The 21,024-nt window shown below is 47.4% G+C and overlaps 2 protein-coding genes across 3 annotated transcripts in view; both read right to left on the bottom strand.

The window, feature by feature from the left end:
• The window catches only part of LOC116940374 (testican-3-like), a 211,272-nt gene extending 208,941 nt beyond the window's left edge, over window positions 1-2,331 (bottom strand). Inside the window, exon 1 of the mRNA XM_032950154.2 lies at window positions 2,196-2,331. The gene's annotated coding sequence lies outside the window, so the exon portion shown is untranslated. The remainder of the gene's footprint in view (window positions 1-2,195) is intronic.
• Window positions 2,332-14,634: 12,303 nt separating this feature from the next.
• LOC116940373 (bifunctional heparan sulfate N-deacetylase/N-sulfotransferase 2-like) overlaps window positions 14,635-21,024 on the bottom strand; it is a 204,927-nt gene continuing 198,537 nt past the window's right edge. For both annotated transcript variants that reach the window (XM_032950151.2, XM_032950150.2), the window contains exons 16-18: window positions 20,839-20,948; window positions 19,404-19,527; window positions 14,635-18,068 (exon numbers count right to left, since the gene is read on the bottom strand). In XM_032950151.2, the coding sequence (XP_032806042.1) occupies window positions 17,943-18,068; window positions 19,404-19,527; window positions 20,839-20,948 (360 nt within the window). In that variant the 3' untranslated portion in view covers window positions 14,635-17,942. The remainder of the gene's footprint in view (window positions 18,069-19,403; window positions 19,528-20,838; window positions 20,949-21,024) is intronic.

Below are 21,024 nucleotides of genomic sequence, written 5' to 3'. Positions count from 1 at the left end.
TTTGTAAATTTTAATGGAGTAATTTGCGGTGTCATTAGGCGAAGAAAGCAAGGGAGCGTTGTGCATCGCCATTTCAGATAATCGCTCGACATTGACGTTAGCTGCGGATGGAAATCACGTGCGCTGGGTTGAGAGCACAATGCGATAACTACTGCGCCACCAGTCCACTCCAGTATCCTCACTGTTGAAGCCCATGTCCCTTCCATCCCCAGAGAATTGCGTTCAAGGAGAGGAGAGAATAGGAGTGATGTGGACGTCATGTCATCTCGGTACCACCGAATAGCCGCCCGGATGCATCTCTCTGCTCTGTTCTATTCAATTCCGTGTTCTTTAATCATCGTCTCTCTGTGGAATTCATTATCTCGTTTGTAGATGAGACGCGGTGAGCCGAGATGTCACGTATGCACGTATTGATTAATTAGTTATTCTCGTATTCGGGTAGAGCAGTGACGCCCACACTGCACTACGAACCCGTTACTCGAGTTCGATTCTCAATCACAGCCAACATCAGTGACGAGTGACAGATGAACGAGCCCTACCCCACTCATAACCCCATCCCTTGCACCCTCAACTTCACTAACCCGCACAGACCAACGCGGTGAGGTATGGTCAAACAATAGCACGTAATTTACACGTAGGGGAGGCCTTTATCCACCAGCGGATTGAAAAAAAAACATCTAATTATTATAGCAGAAAGATACCTCTCCAATGAATAAGGGCCATTGTTCGAAACGTCGCCTATATATGTGCACCTCCAACAAAGCTTGCTAAAGCTTTCCAATGCGGCCAACTGCGTGCATAACGCCCCGCAAGAGTCGCCGGCGTTCAGATGCTGAGATCGAACCGTGCGTGTGGCGCACGTCAGCGGCGAGCGCGCCCGACCCGAACATCACCGACCGCTCGGCTCACGCGCAATAGCCACGGACGTCTGCTCGGATGAATGTGTAATTTACGTAATAATAATGACTCGGTTTTCAAAAGCGTCCGTCTCTGTTGAGCTTTCACATGAATACCCAAAAACAAACGTGAGGGGGCGAGTCAACCTCTCTGTGTGATCCTCCCGGCGGGGCGCAACCGGGACGACGGACATCGTGTGAACAACACGCCCCGTGCGCAGAAACAACAACAGATACAACAACAGTTCAATGTACGCAAAACTGTAACCCGTGACCCCCTAATCCGCACAAACCAACAGATAACAGGGCGCGCGTCATGTTCACGATCACGAATCTTCCATCTTACTCGCCCGGGCAGTGCGTCTCAAGAGCCCGCTGCGTAGATGACATTCGATGTAATTATCAGTTTAATGACGCAACGGACGCCCATCCAACCGACCGACCAGACCCTCCTTTTGGACATCACCGCCGCTGTCGCTACCGTCCCCCCAGAACCCGCATTCCCCCCCTGCTACTATCGTTCCATCCTCCGCTGGAATCGTGCGGGGGGTCATGCAGAACGGGACACCGCGATCCGTCTCAGCAGCGGACGAGTGGTGCCGGGGTGTGTTTGCATTTACTCCGAGCGGCATGCGGGACGAGAGCGCAGCGAGTCCGCGGAAAGGAAGAGGCTGCTGATGGGCGAGAGGAGGGAGAGGGACCTCGCTTCATTTAACGCCGCTGTGCGATGAACGCGTGGAATGACTCGAGCCACAGCCACCACCGAACCGTTCCGACCGACGCGACGGACAGAGACGGCGAACATCGCCGGCGAACATCGCCGTCTCGGGCTTGTCCCACGCCACCCCGTGTAGACGATGTCGCATCCTCGACGGCTGAGGAATGCGTTTGCTGTTTTGGACGCAGCGAAGGGGCCCGTGCGGTTGAGATAGCTGTGTGGCACGACGCTCGTGCCGCGCGCCTGATCCATCTACCGAACAGACGCGACTAAACACGCTCCACCAACTCCGCGCTGATGCGGCATCGTCAGCAGCTGCAGCAGCAGCGGCGGGATCCGCAGCAGCAGCTTCGACTGCTGTCGCGATGTCCGGGTAAACACTGTGTCACGCTTGCCCGCGGAGGCGCGTCCCGATACTCCGCGATCGCCTTTATTTAATAGATGACGGTCACTACAATTAATGATGGCATCGGCAACAATTCACATCACCGGCACTCTCGCACGATTTGGGAAAAACTCGAGTGAACACCAATAACGGAAACAACCGGAATAATATGAATATTAGGCGTGATGAGACGTACCTTGGTGGTGGTGATGATGTGCTGAATAAGACTGTGGTCCACCCGCGAATGCCGATTCTGCGCGCTCCGCACCCCGAACAACAGCGCGACGTGACGTCGAGCGTCATTGCTACGTGCTGACGTCACGCGGACTCCACGATCCCCTCGCGTTCACCTCGCTGGGGGCAATCGGCAAAGACGCCTAGTACACTCTACGTGTGCGTGTACATGGGGAGCGGTAGTGTAGCGATTAGTGCGCTGTACGACGAACCCGGCGATCTCAAATGAGTGCCTGGTAAAATGTATAAACATCGCTAATAGGGAGACATGGGCGGCCGGGCTTGGTGCTGACCACCCACCCCCTCGTTGTGCCGTGCCGGCCTTCACATGTGCTCCCGATTAGCACTTGCCCTGCCTGTTAGGGCTTGTACGGGACGTCTTTGTCTTTGGGGAGCGGTCTCAAGACTCTGAAAGGACTATGCGGAGAAGGGGTCTCTGTGGGGAACAATTTGCGCAGCGGTGAGCACCGCACTAACATGGCAATATATGGGTTGGATTCCAATCCAGGGATAACAATTGGTGGCGAGTGAATATACGAAACTGTCCTGGGTCTCCCCTAGGTAGACATAGCTTGAAATTAGTACCTCGTGTGGTGTGTGTAAACGGCACTGGCAAAAATAGCGGCGGCCGAGCCTAATGCTGGCCACACCACCCGCTCGTGCAGTTGCGGCCTTCATAGGCGTAGCTAACAACAGCACTTGGGCCAGAAGTTGGTTTAAATGTCGGCAGAGGCGGAAGTCGTGCACTACGATTCCTTTAGCATTGGCAAAATGCTTGGTTATATACATACATGCTCAGCCAGGGCATTGAAAATGGGTCGTGGATGGGTATTCCAGCATAACAATGACCCAAAACACACGGCCAAGGCAACAAAGTAGTGGCTCAATAAGAAGCACATTAAGGTCCTGGAGTGGCCTAGCCAGTCTCCAGACCTTAATCCCATAGAAAATCTGTGGAGGGAGCTGAAGGTTCGAGTTGCCAAACGTCAGCCTCGAAACCTTAATGACTTGGAGAAGATCTGCAAAGGGTCGGACAAAATCCCTCCTGAGATGTGTGCAAACCTGGTGGCCAACTACAAGAAACGTCTGACCTCTGTGATTGCTAACAAGGGTTTTGCCACCAAGTACTCAGTCATGTTTTTCAGAGGGGTCAAATACTTATTTCCCTCATTAAAATGCAAATCAATTTATAACATTTTTTACATGCGTTTTTCTTGATTTTCTTGTTGTTATTCTGCCTCTCACTGTTCAAATAAACCTACTATTAAAATTACAGACCGATCATTTCTTTGTCAGTGGGCAAACGTACAAAATCAGCAGGGGATCAAATACTTATTTCCCTCACTGTACATGCTCAGCCAGGGCCGGTCTAGCATAAGTCGCGAATCGTATCGGAACCTGTCCAAGAATTCCCATGGGTCTACCTGGTGCGCTGTGTAAACCGCGATTACGCGTGGTCTGACTACACCCATCACCCTCGTGTTCCGTACTCGCATTCAACACCACCGCCTACAGCCCTATAAGACTACCGTGCTGTGCATACGGGTTGTTGTTTCTGTGTATCAGTAGGGCTATCGTATCTGCCACGGTTAATAGCGAAACATGCCTGTCGCATGATCTTATAGGCCAGCTGTGGAGGTTAATGTCATAGGAATACCTAACCGTGACGCCACAGGGAAATCACCGCCCGAACCCCCAACCAGCAAATCCATACAGGGCCGTAGCTTTCTTCGTTTGCACCAGCCCATTGGATACAATCTAAAAATACCTTAATCTACAGCCCTGTATCAATCTACTGTTAAATAAAGGCCCTCCCCCTCTCCGAGTAGGCCATGAGTTTTTGTTTTGTTTATCATGCTTTACCACGCCGGCCAGTGAGGGTTGGTGAGCTCGGTGGATGGGGAGAACCAATTTAGATATCACTCGCCACTGATGTTAGCCGTGGCCAAAATTACAATGCATTTAGGTCGCAGAGATTACATAGCGCGGTGAAATAACCGCTGCTACCATCCGAATGTTCCGAATACGCTTTTAGGAATACGTAACAAGCGCGTGCTTATTACATTCCGAACGCGTGTGACAGACTGCTCTTAGAAAATACGTTTGGAAATGCCGATAACAAGAAGACAACACGATGTTGACATGTTGGAATAAATAGAGCAGCCACGTTTCCTATGGCTACTGGGTTACGGACCATTATCGCACAACAACACGCGCTCGTCAACTGCATTGCGGTCATCTCCGTTACGCCGCCATGCGTGCGCAAAGATTAACAGCAGAATGGGTCCTCGTCGTGTGTCCACGCGTTGAGTTGCATCTTCAGCACACAGGCGACGGGGTGGGCGGGGGGGTGCGGATATTCATGTGGGGGATGTGCAGAAACCGCTTAAGCTTAACGGGCATAACGCCTCCGGTTTCTGTAAAGCCGCATAATGTGCTGTTGCCTGGAGACGTATTCCCCAGCTAGGGTCTATTTACAAACGTCATCAGGCATAACGGAGGCGATCACGGGCGGCGATCTTTACGTTCATTGGTTCGAACGCGCTTCGTGGGCCAATCGTGTTGGGATTTCAAGAGGGGTTGGGGATGAGGGAGGCGGTGCGAGTGAGACGACTCCGATCGTGATGTCCGATAGCGAGAAGGCGCCCCAGGCGCTGTCCGGGGTGCTGAACAGACCCCATGCGTCACGTTGAATGAGCGCCTCCCCATGGCTGAAGTTAGACAAAAAAATAACTCGCGTCACGATCAATTTACAATTACAGCCTCAACCCATTGCTGATTGAATGCCTCTCCCCACGCACGGCTCGGAATGGGAGTTATTTGACCAAACTTCGCGTGGTCATTGCGGATTGCTGAGGGGGTGGGGGGGGGCATGGCCGGTTCAGATACCACTAAGCAATGTAGCTACAGCCCGGAATCGAATTCAGGTCCCCGGGTTCATATATTACAGTGCACGTCCCACTAAACCGGAAATACCTCTGGTTATATTGTTGTACATTCAAAGTTGTTTATTGGACTAAAAATCATCTGATGCTTACTGTGACAGGGCGGTAAGGTTTATTGTTGTTTTTACAAAGGACTAACTCGTTATGGTGTTGCAGGGCCAGATTATCATAACAGCTTGCGGGATGAGAAGCAGCTCGCATCCCAGATCGCGTTAACCACCAAGGGGTTTAGAGGATTTCATGGCAATGGCCCCAGGGTTTAGAAGGCGCGGTGGCTACCAACTCTCGTGCACGCGAAGCACTGCCACCGTCGGATTCTAACCGTCTTGCTCACTCTGAAAGCAGATAATAAAATTTATATTCGTACAAGTCGTATTCTTAGGAGTCCATATTCATAGAAGCCTCTCCCTGCTGCAAGTTCCTGCTCAAAGTCCCCCTCTATGTGAGAGCTAAGCTTGGTTTAAAATCATTCTGTGTGGTGTCTCCTCTAGAGCATTGGTTCTCAACCGGGGATATGCCGACCCCTGGGGGTACGTTCCAATCTCTCGAGGGAGTATGTGAGGTGATTTATACATGTGACATATTACACATGAGAGTCATTGGTGAATAATTATGTGAATCTAGCAAGAAAAATAATTACTATAACATTAAAATCCATATAGTGGCCAATAACGATATAAAATACCTTTCTAAACTCATTGATCTCAATGTGGTTTCCAAGAGTAACCAGTGAGCGGGAACAAATCGCATGACGCATGCAGCATCCGTTGAATGTTTTATTCGTTTGCAGTTACGAGCTAGTTAGAATACCTCACAAAATGGACAATTGGTTAAAATATTGATGTTCATTATTCATATATAAATTTCTCAGAACCATGTGGTGTCAGGCAAGGGGTACTCGGTTGAAACAAAATTCAACAAGCGGTACAGTAGCCAAACAAGTTTGAGAACCACTGCTCTCGAATAACCAAAAGAACATGTTTAGGATCAAAACCTTATCATCCGTGTTCCTCTTTAAATCACTGTTTGACCTCAAATTAACTTTCATGTGTATGTGAAACTGATCGCTTTGCTTTGCAGACTCTAAGTTATAAAACAAAATGTGTATGTAGTGTATGCTCTTCCAGCCTTGTATACTTTATCCTAATTGTACCATGTGATGCCCAACTGTGTCATTCGGAAATTGGCCGGCCATCTACAGTGGTTTGTGGATTGCTTTGTTCGTATTTTTTCTATGACCAAGCTTCTATGGTGTAACTCGGTACCCCATAGAAAAGGCGCATGTATTGCTCAAAGGGTTTTACTTGTGCCGAGATAAACCCTCACCCGTCGGCGAAACGATGAACGCGTAGTTGCTCCAGAGCCGATTCTCCGACCCTTAGCTCATGAACATGGCAATAAGCCCACTTGCCTAACTATCTCGGGTTATCGATTCACTCAACTTGCCCTCTGATTAAACGCCAAACAGCGGCTGAGGTTGCGCTCGTGCAGAGGCCGGGCGGCACAGCGCCTGGCGGCGGCGGCAGGGGAATTAATCAATTAAGCAATCAATTAATTAATTAATAGAATCATTAATTAAATGATTCATTATTTAGTTGCGTTCATGGCTCGTTTGCAATAAGTCGATGCACTCATCACTGTGATTAATTCACGCTGCACACATGCCTTAATGTAAATGCACTGAGTGATTCTAAACGTGTTCGCACTTTAACGAGGCTATCGGATCCGCCCACGCGTCTCTTTGCTGCCTTCACGCGGAGCTTTGCGAGCAGCGCCGCCTCGCTCCTGGAACGTCCCGAAGCGGTGCCGCATGGCTCGGCTCCCGCCCCCTCCGTCAACCCTTCCCCTTACCATGACACGATGCTTGAAACTATAACAAAACAATATCAATAAAAGTATTATTTACCTGGGAAAGTTTGACCGAGCCTCAAGACGGAATGGTATTTGTAACTTGTGCACCACTGCGAATGCAGCAGCATCACCAACATGATGAAGTCCAAAGCATTCTGCATTGCGGTGTTTGACATTTCCTTTCTCAGAGTTGTTCGATTTCGTTTTGGAGGAAACCGGTTTACCCGCAGAAAACTCCACGCAGAGGTAGGAGTCGCACATGATCCCGCACATACGAGTTTACAAATCCATGTGCTGCACCGCTAATATCGCAGCCCAACGGATGTGTGAGCTTCACAAGATCTGTCTACGTATTCTAGCAACCATTGCCTCTAAATCGCTGGATCATCTCCGCCATTCGTATATGATTCGCTTGGACACCACATCCGCTTGGACAATGACGCAGGACCGTGCGCGAGCAGGAGAGGTCTGTCGTAATTGTCTGCCTACTTGTCAACAGCTTAGCTGCAGCGGCCTCCAAGCGGCGCTGTCAACAACCAAAGTGAAGAGCGAATATTATACATACTAAGCATAACAACATGTACAAGTATGTAGACAATGCGTCTCCATAATATAACCGTCTCGACATAAAACAATTAAAATAAGAACTATATCTACACCAGTGCGTCTCAACCTTGTTTGGCTATTGTACCCCTGGTTGTTTCAACCGAGTACCCCCTATCTCTGTATTCGCATTCATTAATGATATCGTCATTGAATATGAAGGAAGCAGCTCTCAATCGGAGGCATCTCTTCCCTCCTCGTGGATCCTCACCTCCGTGGAGCCGTGACCCACGCGGCGTCCAGGGGGCGCTCGCAGCCCGTTTCTGGTACGCCGCTTGTTTGTAGTGGACGAAAAGTCCCTATACCCGTGTTCAAACTTATTGTGGGCTCGTTCAACTGCCAAGGTATAGGGACTTCCCGCATACTCATGCTATGAATATTAAATTTGGGGTCATTCTACTGTAACTTGCCTGTGTCAGAGAGTACATTAAAATGTAGGTGTCTACTTTGCAGAAAAAATATAGGATACTTTAGAGTCATTTGTCAATCCAATATTGAGAAAATCCTTGGGCTCCCAACGCTTGGGCCAAATGTCTAATATCATCGTGACTCGGTGACTTTAATGCTGTTCTAGTAGAGCCGGAGAGCTGAAATTCGACACAAATTGAGTTGAGTTCAGGCTTATAACCAGATAAAAATCCAAAACCAAACATGTCAAATGTTGGCCTCGTAATATTAACACGAAGGTTAATTGGTTTAATTAATTGACAAGATTGAGCCAAGATTTTCCATCGCTTTGAATCTGACGCGAAACAACATTGTATGAGCTCAATAATCATTCATGATGATTTGGTCATCAGCATCCGGACAGTAAAGGCAAAGGTCAATTCTTCAACTGCTTGTTCACAACACTGCTGGCGAAAGGGCCTCCACTCGAGGGATCTTGGAAGAGGTGGCAGCACCCACACTTTACCCCACCACTCACGAGCTGGAAATCGACACACCGTGATGTACCCATTTATACTGCTGTCCGGTTAGCACTCGGGTAAAAAAGGACACTGGGACGAACGTAAATCCTATTCGTAACTTAAACCAGAGATATAATTGTTGTTTATGCTGGATGTGACCCTACCATTAAAAAATAATAGCCCTATTTTCGGGCCTCTCTTCCACGATGGGTTACACTGTGCACCACTTTGCACTAAAGTATCATCGAGCAATCCACCCAATAGAAACGCGAGCCTGAGCACAGCCTTACCCCTAACCTCGACCCAGAGCCAGATCTGCGCCTGTTATTTTCCGGGATAGAGCGTCAAACCCTTCTCTCCCATTCTTCCTTCCTCTTCATCTCCCCTTCGTCAACTCCCTAAGCAACAAAAAAGTACATTCCATTTGTTACTATGCCAACGGCCAATTGAAACATTCAGAATAGATTGAAATATCAAGCACTCAGGATTCAGTGGAATGCCTAAGGCTCAGAGGTAAGCAAAGGCGTCCATACAGAACTGGCAACATCGCTACTGCCGTTAAACACTTGATTCACCATGGTTAGGGTTTTACAATATAGTGATGCTGCTGCATGTTACATTCCAGAACCGTGATACATGGTGACGACTTGCGGAGGCCTTAATCCAGCAGTATATTGACCATGGCTGATCACGATGATGATGATGATGATGTTGCTGCTGCATTCCAAACACAATGTTTTTACTGTTCGCCATTGATAAATAACATAATTTTCAGCAATGAATGCATAAGAGACTGTTGAATGAAGGTCTACCCATGCAAGTGTCGGTGGAAGCTGTTTAATCATACTTCACGACGCCAATCGGTGTGAGTTGGTGAATGAGAGGTCACCCACTCGTCGCTGCTGTTTAGCCATGGCCGGAATTCGAACTCAGCTTCCCCCAATTGCAATACATAATTCTGTTCACAGTATACGTTACGCAAAATCTCAATATGCCACTGTGATGCATTCTTGAACAATAAAATACGTCGTAGTGGTCAGTGTGATCATTGATGCATGGTATTGGTTTGCAGCTTGACGAGATTGTGATGCATTGTTTCTCCAGTGCGAATGGCAAATGCAGCCAGTAGAAGTGTGATACAATTCTGTCGTAAAAACCCCACGCGTGATGAAATAAAAGGCTGTGAATACGTTGAGACATTTGCCTGCAACGCAATACCGCGAATCAACATAATAAACACATGGCTAGCTGAATGCAGTCCGTAAAAACAGTAGCGTGATCAGTGGCGCTGTTAGATGACAAAACGGTACAAGGGGAGGTAAAGGCGCAGTCCTGCAATTGCTTGCCCACTCGACTGCTGAGAGAAGGGCCTGCACGATAGCAAGCTCTGAGGAGTGTTTAAACAATCATTTGGCGATGCTGCTGCTGTGTTGGTATTGGTGCTCAAACACAAATAGCAACAACAATCAACACATTCATCAATGACACTGCCTTAAAAGGAAAACGATGTATAATATCGGGCAATGACCATTCTTAATAACATGTCCTACGAACGACCATTGCCCAAATTGGGGCCTCATATATATATATTTGTTTTCCTTTGAAGGCAGTGTCATTAACGAATGTGTTGAGATTTTTTTGTGATAACGAGTATTTGGCCTACTCTTCCACGTTGACCAGACTCTTTGGAAGATATGGGCGTACCCACACATTACTCCACCACGTGACCAAGCTGATCGACTGACGGCATTGTACCATCTCTTGTGCTGGGTAGACGGAGGCGGGAGTAGGGAGGTGAGAAACTTGACCTATTGTTTCGTCTGCCGGGCAGGCACACTGTATGATGTTAACCATTACACCACGGCTGCTTTAATTAAAAACACGGGAATTGGACCAAATGCTCCACTTACTGCCATGTGCGAGCTAAACCGCACAAAAACATTCGGGACACTATTTGGCGCTGCTACGTTGACAGTGGTGCACAAGCACAGTTAGAAAACAACTCAACATATTCATAAATAAAACCGTGTCCTTAAAATAAAAAAAACATAATATGCGACATTTCGGGCAATGGTCCTCCTCCATAGCACATACGTGATTTATGTGTTACGTGCCATGAAGAAGGGGCATTATATATTTGTTTTCATTGAGACCATAGTGTTATTTACGAACATTGCACATATCATTAGCATCTCTGGAAGCGATATCATGATTATGATGACCATTCCATGGAGCAAATGCCATTGACGGCGGATGCCACGACATTACGCCTGCACTTGTAGAATGCTGTCTTAAACGAGACGGCAATTGTCGAAAGCAGATCCAGAGCCAATAAGCGTGCCAGAAGATATATTCAACACGTGGGATTATACGGATTGCGATATTGCTCGTGATGTATTTTGTTAGTAAGGAGCCATTATTACACGGCATTGTCTGTGTTATGAATACATCGCCTCATTATTTGCATCCCTACGTAAATATTAAAACATGTGTTAGTCTGTCGACCTTATTGCTCTTCCCAATGTATGTTCGCTTGTAGCATGTGCACAAAAGACAGACTCTGGACAGGTTTCAACGTTCTGAGTCTCATCAGCAGTCCAGATGGATATACAAACACCGCCGGCTTAGCTGGACGCAATGTGCGCGTCCATTGTAACCGTGCATCATCGTGAGTTCACGGCTGGATGAGGGCTCGCCTGTGCGTGTCATGGGGTCATTTGACCATATTTCACCATGATCAGTCCGGGTCGGTGAAGGCGGAGAGCATCGACGTGAATTAATATAATTACAGTAAATAATGGACATGTTGCTGCACTGCAATCTGTTTCCGCTCCGTAGCAGCCGATAACAGATTTGTTTGCGTGCTGGCTACCCCGCCGTTGTACTATCCAGGCCTAAGCCTGCCGAGCGTTCTGAGATGCGCCACGATTTGGCCACGTACGGCTTCTCTGGCCCTAAACACAGCGGCGAGCGCGAGAGGAGGCACCGTTACCGAAATGATAAATTCGCACTGACAGTCAAACGTGGCCGGGAGGCCTGCTCCCTTGAGAGTCAATTGTGGCAAAAGAGCGTGCCACATTTTCACTTGGTATTCAGACACAAACTGTAAGAGCGCGAAACAGGCAGAAAGATTACCGGGCTTCTGAATTGCTGCTTAATTCCCGTCACTCCTTCGCCAAGCCCCAAATCCGGTTATTTTTCACCGCGTTTCCTCCGCGAAAGGAGCCACTTGCGATGTGAAACACGCGCCCACTTGTGCGCAAGCGAGCGCCCCTTCTTAATAGGACAAAGTCCTGATTGAATCAAGGAGCGATCTTTCTTGATTGAATTATGGGGGGGGTTCTTTATTAGGCTTTGACGGGAGAGCGGGGAGGATGCCGCTGGCACTTGCCTCATCTCTTTCATCACTGAACGCCCCCGCCGCCAAGGCTTTTGGAAGATCTCTGATGTAAAGCAGGGGCGACAATTGACGTGGAGAAAAGTCTTTGAGGCGGAGAGGTAACTACGTTGCAAATCAGGTGGTTACGTTCAGTTGAGTGTTCTGGCAACTCAGCCAGTGTTGCCTTGTAAAATGCAGGTGCATCTCGTGTGCTCGGCAGAGACATGCAGAAGCACCTGTTTTTGTGACATCGGACAATAAACCGGATGGGTGAGTTGACTTGATTAGCATAGCAACGGGATGAGAGTAAATGCTGCATTCATCGTCCCAGTCGATGTTTTCAGCCTCATACCATGATGCAAGTCTGCATCATCCCCTATGGACTCGCTGCTGCCTACTCCCATACACACGCTCTCCTACCCCTCTCTCTCACATCTCACTTTACACACCTCCACATACTCTCCACTCTGGCAACCAACGCTTTAAATAAAATCCCCGAGTTAACCTTCGCTCAGTAGGCCACTCATTTTCCTCTGCTGCCCACGTGTCCGAAACTCCCCTCCCCCAGTAATCTGTGCTGTCGACTCCCTGCCCTTGTTCAAATCCAGGCTCAAGAACGTTCCCATTTTTATCTGCCTATGACTGAATGCCTGCCCTCTACAAAATAAACACACCCACTGATTCTGTAGAGCATGTTGAGATGGGGTCGCATCTAGACGCTACGTATATCCACCGTGGATCTTGAATATTCATACATTTTTACATCAATTTTTGGATACATCTTTGCCCACCGATTTGTTACTGTACTCATGCTGTATCTACTGATGAATACACATGTTCGTACATTGATTCAAACCTCTACAAATCTATTTCTTTGTAACGTTTTCAAGTGCCCGTGGATGGATGCGGTAATGTTTCCGTTCTCTCTGCTCTAACGAAGGGCCATTGCCCTTAACGAGTCCATGTTTTCTCTCGAAAGGCAGTCTTAATAATTCATGTGGTGCTTCTTTTCTACTGGTGAAAGTGCACCACTGCCAACGCAGTCCCTTCATACTTGAGTGAGTCGCGGCTTTCATTGCCGCTGGGCCAATTACCCTGACTCAGGTTGAGGCATCTGCAGGAACCGGCGTGGCTAAACGAGACTGCTTGTGGTGGAGTAATTGAAATCTGAACGTGCAGACCTTTCCTTTTAAAAAGATGCGTCCACTAGAGGGAGTGCACCCCTGCAGATGTAATTTTTTGTTTACTGCTAAGACGCCTTGGAAGCAGTGGCTGTATCCAACAATGAACTCTACATACGGGACCTCGTAAGTGGTATACAATAATAAAAAAACACACATGCGCATACAGCGGTCCGCGAATCGGTGGGACCGTGGGCAAATAGGATGACGGCCAGGAGCCGGTACTCATGACCATGACAAAGCTCCCCCAAATAGCGGATGGCCAGCACCACACTGCACCACACCGGGCACTCGTTTGAAGCTCAGCCGACCAAGGAGAGTTCCAGGACCGGTTCAAATAATCGTCACTGTTGTTGGCCGTGAGCTATATTTGAACTCTGGTCGCCGGGTTCGTAGGCAGCATGCTAACCGCTACACTTCCGTGCCCACTGTTAGTAAGCACCGCATGACCAAAAACACACACACGTGATAACTAGGTGAGAGCCCATTGAAACAACATTTCCATTTGCAAGGGAGAGTTTGGATGTAAATAGAGAAATATGTGAAATAAAATATAAGTGTAAAGGAAAACGATTAACACAGTCTCAATAAAATAAAATAAAACGAATGAACACAGGTAAAACACCATCCAGCAACACGTCATCAGAGGCATGATCAATCCACTGCTGGATGACGACTTCTTCCTTTAGTCGCCAGCACCCTTCACGGTCCCCGCGCTGCACCTGCACACGAGCCGATCTCTACACTCCATCTCCTGTGATACGTTCCACACAAATGAATTGCAATGGTTCAGTGCCCTGCACTTGTATCTGGGCATCATATAACTTCTCTGGCTGTATTTACAAGACAACACCAGCACACAGAAGCTGCTACAGCTGTGAAGTATCATGGGGTTCACACGTTACGGGCAGGGATATTCAACATGCCTGGTTCCAGGCTGCGATTGATAGATAGGGAGGGATGGGAGTGATTTCCCTGGGTCTGCTTTTTCAAAACTGACAATGCCAGCGATGAGGCTGGTTAGTATTTGAATAGTATATTGCTTGGGAATACCAGGTATTGTATGTAGCCTTGAAGTTGGTAAGGAGATGGTAGTACAGGAATGGATTCTTGAATCTCTCTATAGAGCTTTGGGTGTCACCACCTGCTTTGCATGGTGGGTTTTCCAGAGGTGTTTTGGTAATTTCCCTCCACTGTAAGTTTTACAAATCGCGCCCTCCGTAGTTGAAGGTATATTCCTTCCCTTCCTGAGTGCAGCAGAGTGATTCTCGAGAAGCTCAGTAAACTCAACTACCTTCTGTCCAACTGCACGTTTGCTCAGGCAGCGTAGATGCCATTGCATTCCCACATAGCAGTCCAGTATTTGAATGCCACTGCCACACTTCCCTTTAAGCAGGTGTAATACATATTCTTGGTACAGCTGTAAAGCACATTAGATTATGTTAAAATGATAAACCTCTCAACATTAAACCCCATCGCTCAATTGACCCACACATGGACGATGCGCACCGGATTTCACGAGAGCCTGGCAGGATTGTTCGCACAGCTGTAATTTAATTCCAACATGAACACAGTGTATATCACAATCAACACAAGCGAGGTTTCCATTAGCACACATTTACAGTCGTCGGGCTATCTGCGTCTCATTCAATGTGAATGGCTGAGAGGCTCGACACAGGCTTGCACGTAAAACCCAAGATTAGCAAACGTCGCTTCCATAAATTCACCTCCATCCCATCTGGTCGAGTCAAGACATCGAACGTTTGGTCAGAGCGCGCCGCCGATTTGCACATTTGTACGAAATAAAAACAAATACTTGTACACGTACAGGGAGTCTGTGTAACAAGCTGACCGACGATTAAACTTAAAGGGCAGGTATTTAAAACTGCGATTAGACTTGGCCTCAGATGGACACGTGTACTAATGATTTAGCCATTGCTGGGTCAGGCAGAGGGCTCAGAGAGCAGGGCACGAACTCACCGCTCTGCTGTCCGGGCTGCCATGATTGGTTTAAGTTCCCAAAGCTATGGTCTGAAGATCCCAAAAATGCATAATTTTCTAAAGTGGAGCCAGAAAACGAGCACAAATATGTTCTAACATTTCACAACAGCAGAAAACAATGCACACCTGTATGCTAGCCCTGCTCACTGCTCCCACCATACATACAAATATCCCCCATATGCATCCATACAGGCTGTATGGGACAAAAGCTGATAGCCAGCACCACACCCAGCCACCCTTTTTTTTCCGGTGCTGATATTTACAAACCACACCAGGTGCTCATTTGAGGCTGCGTCAACATAAAGGTGGCCCAAGATCGATTCAGATAATCACCACTGAAGTCAAAAGCAGCCGGCAATAGAACTCGGGTTTGCTGGATTTGTAGTGCAGTTCGCAAGCCACTGCTTCCCATACCATACATATGCACACATACAAATATCCCCCAAAAAGTGCTGTTAGCGTTCACGTGTGGTAGCCAGTAGCCAACAACACGCACTGCCACTTTTGTCTCCATATATTCATTTAAGGCTGAGTCAAATTTGAGGAGGCCCAGAACGAGTTCAGATATTCGCCACTGTTATTGGTCGTGAGCGGAATATAACTTGGGTGGCCAAGTTTACAACACAATGCGCTAACCACTGTGCCACCACTCCCCACACATACACATACAAACAGACACTCACGCATATTAGCCTACATATATAACCATACCGAGATGTCATCAGAGTAGCAAAGGTGCAGGTTTTGAAAGAGACAAAAACACAGTAAGACAGAAGGGGATTGCCACTCACACGAGAACAAATTAAAGCCCTGAAATGTCTCATCATACTCACTCGGTATCTTCCCCATGCTGCCCCAGAGTGTTCCTAACACTAACGACGTAGAGCTGCATGTGACGTCACACCTCGCCTGACAAAATCCACTGAGAGTCCATTATAAGCTTACTGCAGATGGCGGTGAATATGGCCCAAGCCTGAGTCATGTCATGCATTACTCACAGAGCTCTGTTAGATTTTCTGCAACTCTGAAATTCAGTTCCACAACCAATCTGTTGCCCTACCCCTAACCCCACCCAATGTTTTCCTTTGTTCCCACACATGGTTCATGTCATGCCCATTATCACGGCTCATTATCACATGCTTTGAATACCGAAACTGATTATTGGTGGTAGCGGCGCTATTCAAAGCAGCAGCACTTTCTGCTGGTACCAGCAAGCAGGACATTCATCCCATAGCTCTGGACCTAAATGCTCCATATACCCCGCTTTTTAAGTTGAATTTATGTTCACTGGAACTGCAGTTTAACACGGCCTAATAAAACTTAGGCTTCGAGTAACACAAGCAGATGTTTATAAGATTATCAGCGTAGACTGGATCTGTTAGTACACACACGCACGTCTGATTAGAATTTTCACGGAGCCACTGTCAATTTGTATACACGTTAAAACACACAAGTTCCATTTTTTCGGTTCGCAATATTAATCGAGTTGGTTAAAACATAAATAGGTTAATAAATAATAACAAGCACGGCTAGTATAATCACGTGTAAACATACAACGATCAGCGGCCACACCGCGCAATGGCAACGATTACTGAGCACAGGATCAGAGATCGTCTCGGACAGGAGTGTAACAACTCAGTGGTGATTCTATGGGAGGCAACTCATTGGGATGGCTCGGGAGGCACCCAAATTTAAGTTACAGAAGTTATCATGTCTAAATGTCACGGATGCCACTCACAGCTTTCCATTGCTATCCTTCCTTCTGCGAGATCACACATCAGTGGTGCACAACTGACACCGCCTGACCCCCGAGCTGAGGTCTTATCGTTTCACCCCATGCATTGAGTTCTACAGCAAGTGAGGGCCTGGGTATGGGTGTCCCCTCCCTCCTTGTTAGGCGGTGCCCAAATTCGGTGCCCACCGTTTACCGTCTCCTAGAATCACCACTGGTAACACAGCTGCCAGCTCACAGGCAACAGCTGCCTTATTGTGGCTGTGGTTGCCACAATTTTGTGTCGTCCGTTTGTGCCACTTGTGCCTCGCATACCAAACTCTTGGGGTAAATGCCAGTGGCTCAACGACCCCGAACCACTGAAAAGCGAGTCCACCCTTATCACCTTTAATAGGGTGAAGATCACTCCAGCACGAGTCCAGGTCAAGTCCTCGCTCTTCATACATGTTCAGAGATCATTTTTTGGTAAGGAATCACATCGTACTTTACAAATGGTATAGCCAGCTTGCACAGAAGTCCATACACCAACCTAATCTACCCCACATATTTCACTGTCGTTGTCTCATTTATGCTCCTGATTTAAAGCTGCTTGCTTGTAAATCTTTTGTAGTTGATTTTTCATAACAAGTTTGTACAGCTATGCAGCATTCTTCTTAAGGGCTCTGAACCAAATCAGACAGCACTTTCGAAAACACAAGCCATTTTTTTTTACTTCTGCATCATCACCTTCTTTTGAACGTGTTAATTCATTTCACCTTTTTATTTCTTAACCAGCAAGAGGCTCGCACTGATGTTGATCTTCAGCGATGCTGGAGTTCGGGAGAGAAGAGAGAGGAGGAGGAATGGGGACTTGTGGCTCTGGAAATAAAAACAACTCTGAGTCCCATAACGGCATTGCAAGTGCATACACAATGTACTCTCTCAGCTTGCTTGTGAAGCATTCGAGCCAGGGCTATGGTTAGTCTGGAAAAGGGAAGAAAGCAATGGGAGGAATCGTAGCTCATCCTGCGGGGTAATCGGTGATCGAACGCATCTTGGTAGCCCGAAGGTAATGCACTACTCCACACGTTGGTGGAACCTCGGAGCAGCATGGCGGAGCTTGGCAGTTGTCAGCGAGGCCGGGTGGTGAAAAGCTCCTCGCGAAGCCACAGCGGCAACGGCTGCCCGAGGCGGTTCAGCACCTTGGACAGCTCCACATTGTGCTCCCGGTAGTACTCTGCTAAGAATTCCCGTGCCTACGCGAGATGACAGCGCCATTATAATCATCATCACCATTACCATCACTGCTCTCAACACCAGCACTAATACCACCATCATCTTCATCATTACCACTGTCGCTGCATGAATACTGCTGCCACCACCATTGCCACCATCATTGTTAGCAATCAGCAGCATCAGCAGCATCAGCAGCAGCATCAGAAGCAGCAGCATCATCAGCATCATCAATTTACAAACACCACCGACCACCATGACCACCGCCAAGTCTACCCCCAGTATCATCATCATTGCTCAAGCCATACAGCCGCCAATCCTGCCCACACCACCACAATTATCAACAGCACCAGCATGGCCATCATCACCCTCATCGTCATCATCAACATCATCATCACTCGATCAATATAGCCGCTGCTGTCAACACAATCATTAACACAATTATCAAGATCACCAGCATCGTCATTATCGTCACCGCACTACTTAGAAAACAAATTTTAAGATATCTTAATAAGATGACACTGGCGCAGGTAGGCGCGAGGACGCACGCTCAGTAGGCCGGGGTGGGTTTGTGGGGAGGGAGGGAGCTGCGGTGCGTATGGATGGCTGTCAAGGGAATGGAGAATGCATTCCAACAATGGGAGCAGATCTCCCGACAAATAAAGCGCCTGCATCTGTGCCGCTTTATTTCGACGCAGCCACTAAACTGAGTGCAACGATGTACTGATTAATCATTATCATCGATTGTTTACATTCGTGATACTTGGATGGAAATGCGTGCACAATAATTGGCCGTGTTGTATTCAAAATTCATTGATTTATACGGCTAATACGAGTGAATTACCTGATGATTATCACGTAATTCAGTTATTTGTCACATCAAAGTTATGCCACCTCAGGTGGTACCGACAAAATAAAATATCTAGCCTGGGTTCTTCAACCTCTGATTAGCATGTTGGCTATGCATGCTGCGAAATAAGTTCAAAATACGTACACAAAACTAAAAACGCACCACAGTGTGAAACAAAATAATAAATTATGGAATAACATTGCAATCATAACGAATCAAATCGTAACGATTATGAGGGGGGTGATTCGGCTTTGCCTATTTTATTGTGAACATGCAAGAATGTGGTCTAGCACTTGGGAGGCATGGGGTTGGTGGATCGCAAAGAGATTGCAATTGAAATTCCCAAGACCACTGGGCCATGAGCTACAGTAAGCCAGTTCATTAATCTGTGCATACCTTGAACTGTAATCACCCCCTTATATTCATGGACATACAATTAACAAATTACACTTAGCATTCATGTTGGGTCCAGCCCCTTCGCCTGGTCAGTGAGACTCCATAGCCTCACCTGTGGCTCCATGTCGGGGTACTTCCTACCCTTGCTCTTGCCCAGGCACTTGGGTTTCCCACCTCCCTCGCTCGCGACGCCAGCCATACCCGCGACACACCAGAACCCCTTGTGCTCGTCAAACCTGAGCCCCCAGAAGGAGGAAATAAAAACAACACAAAAGACAAAACGATTAATTACGAACACTTTTCAACGAATGTTGATGAGATAGATTTGTTTTAGTTCAGCAGGAAGAGCCCGATGAACCGCTAGGCTCTATTTCATGGGCATCCTGCGACGGTACAGATGTTACACAGTGCAGATCTTAGTTACACATAGAGGTTCAAAGATTCAAAACGTCCATGCCTTAACTCTGTCAGGCCATCTGTGCTTCTGTCCATTTGCCTGCCAATAACGGGGGTCATAGCTATTCTCGTGAAGATTATAATCCAATATGTTGTGTTGCTATTCCTGACTTGGCAAATAAAAAATGGGTCAAAGTGATCTAACGGTTAATGCCCAAAACTTGGCGACAAAATCGCGGAGAAAATATTATTATTATTTGCAAACAAGCAAACACATTTATCTCTGATGGTTACGCGTTGGCTTCCATACAAGCTAATTAAAGACAACGCAATTGTTGGAAAGCGTTACATAACCCACACATATACATAATTATATTTTTTTATCAAACGCATCAAATCGAGTCATGATTTTCACCACGCTCAAAAGAGCATGTGCCGGCATTCAATTCCATCCGTGACCCAGAGCTAGTGGTTAAAAATTCCCATTCTTATGCCGAGGACATGTTATCAATAAGACAACATTAAACAAAGTGGTACTCAATTTGTGGTCGACCCTGGAGAAGAGGATGATGATGATCATGATGATGTGTTGCATTGACCCCTGGCCAAGATTTAAATCTGCAACCTTGCCATTGTGATTCAAGAGCTCTGGTGCAGTGCCACACTCATCATTATTATTATCGCCATCATCATCATGATAAGTTAGTCTACTTCTCATGTTTAATTTTAAATATTACTATAAAAGTGAAATGATATCAATATGGCCCGTTCAACCTCATTAGCATATTTATACAAGCTTTCACCAATTTCTATAGTCGACGGCTCCTCACTAATATCGGACACAGCCACGTGTCCATGCCCGGGGCTCCGTGGTGCCTGCCCCACTCTGGGAGTTTCATGGTGGAATCACAACAGTGAGAGCTCCATTATAGATGCTCCACAATGGAGCTCCGAGATCAGAGTTCCACAATGTAGCTCCATAATGGGTACTCCACAATCAAGCTCAATATGACCAAGACCTCCTTATCCGGAGCTTCACCGCAGGAGCTCCACGGTGAGAATATTCACTGTGGAATCTCTTTAATGTAAGAGCTGCACCATGGATGCTCCACCATGGGTGCTACACGACGAGCCCTCCATGCGAGGCGTACGTGAGGGCGTTGGCAAAGTTGAAATGCGGGGAGAGCCCCAGGAAGCGCTGCACGGAGTCGAGCACCACGGCCGGGTTGCTCCGAAACTGCTGTCCATCGACGATCAGCAGCTGCAACGACAACAGCACCACCGTACTCATCAAACGACCGAGCAAACGGCCCGGTTGGGCCATTGTGATTCTGAGA

The sequence above is a fragment of the Petromyzon marinus genome, chromosome 8 (genome assembly GCF_048934315.1).
Source record: "Petromyzon marinus isolate PM22_M1 ecotype Great Lakes invasive population chromosome 8, UKy_Petmar_22M1.pri1.0, whole genome shotgun sequence".
NCBI classification, from domain to species: Eukaryota; Metazoa; Chordata; class Hyperoartia; order Petromyzontiformes; family Petromyzontidae; genus Petromyzon; species Petromyzon marinus.
This window is presented reverse-complemented; position numbering and strand designations above follow the sequence as displayed.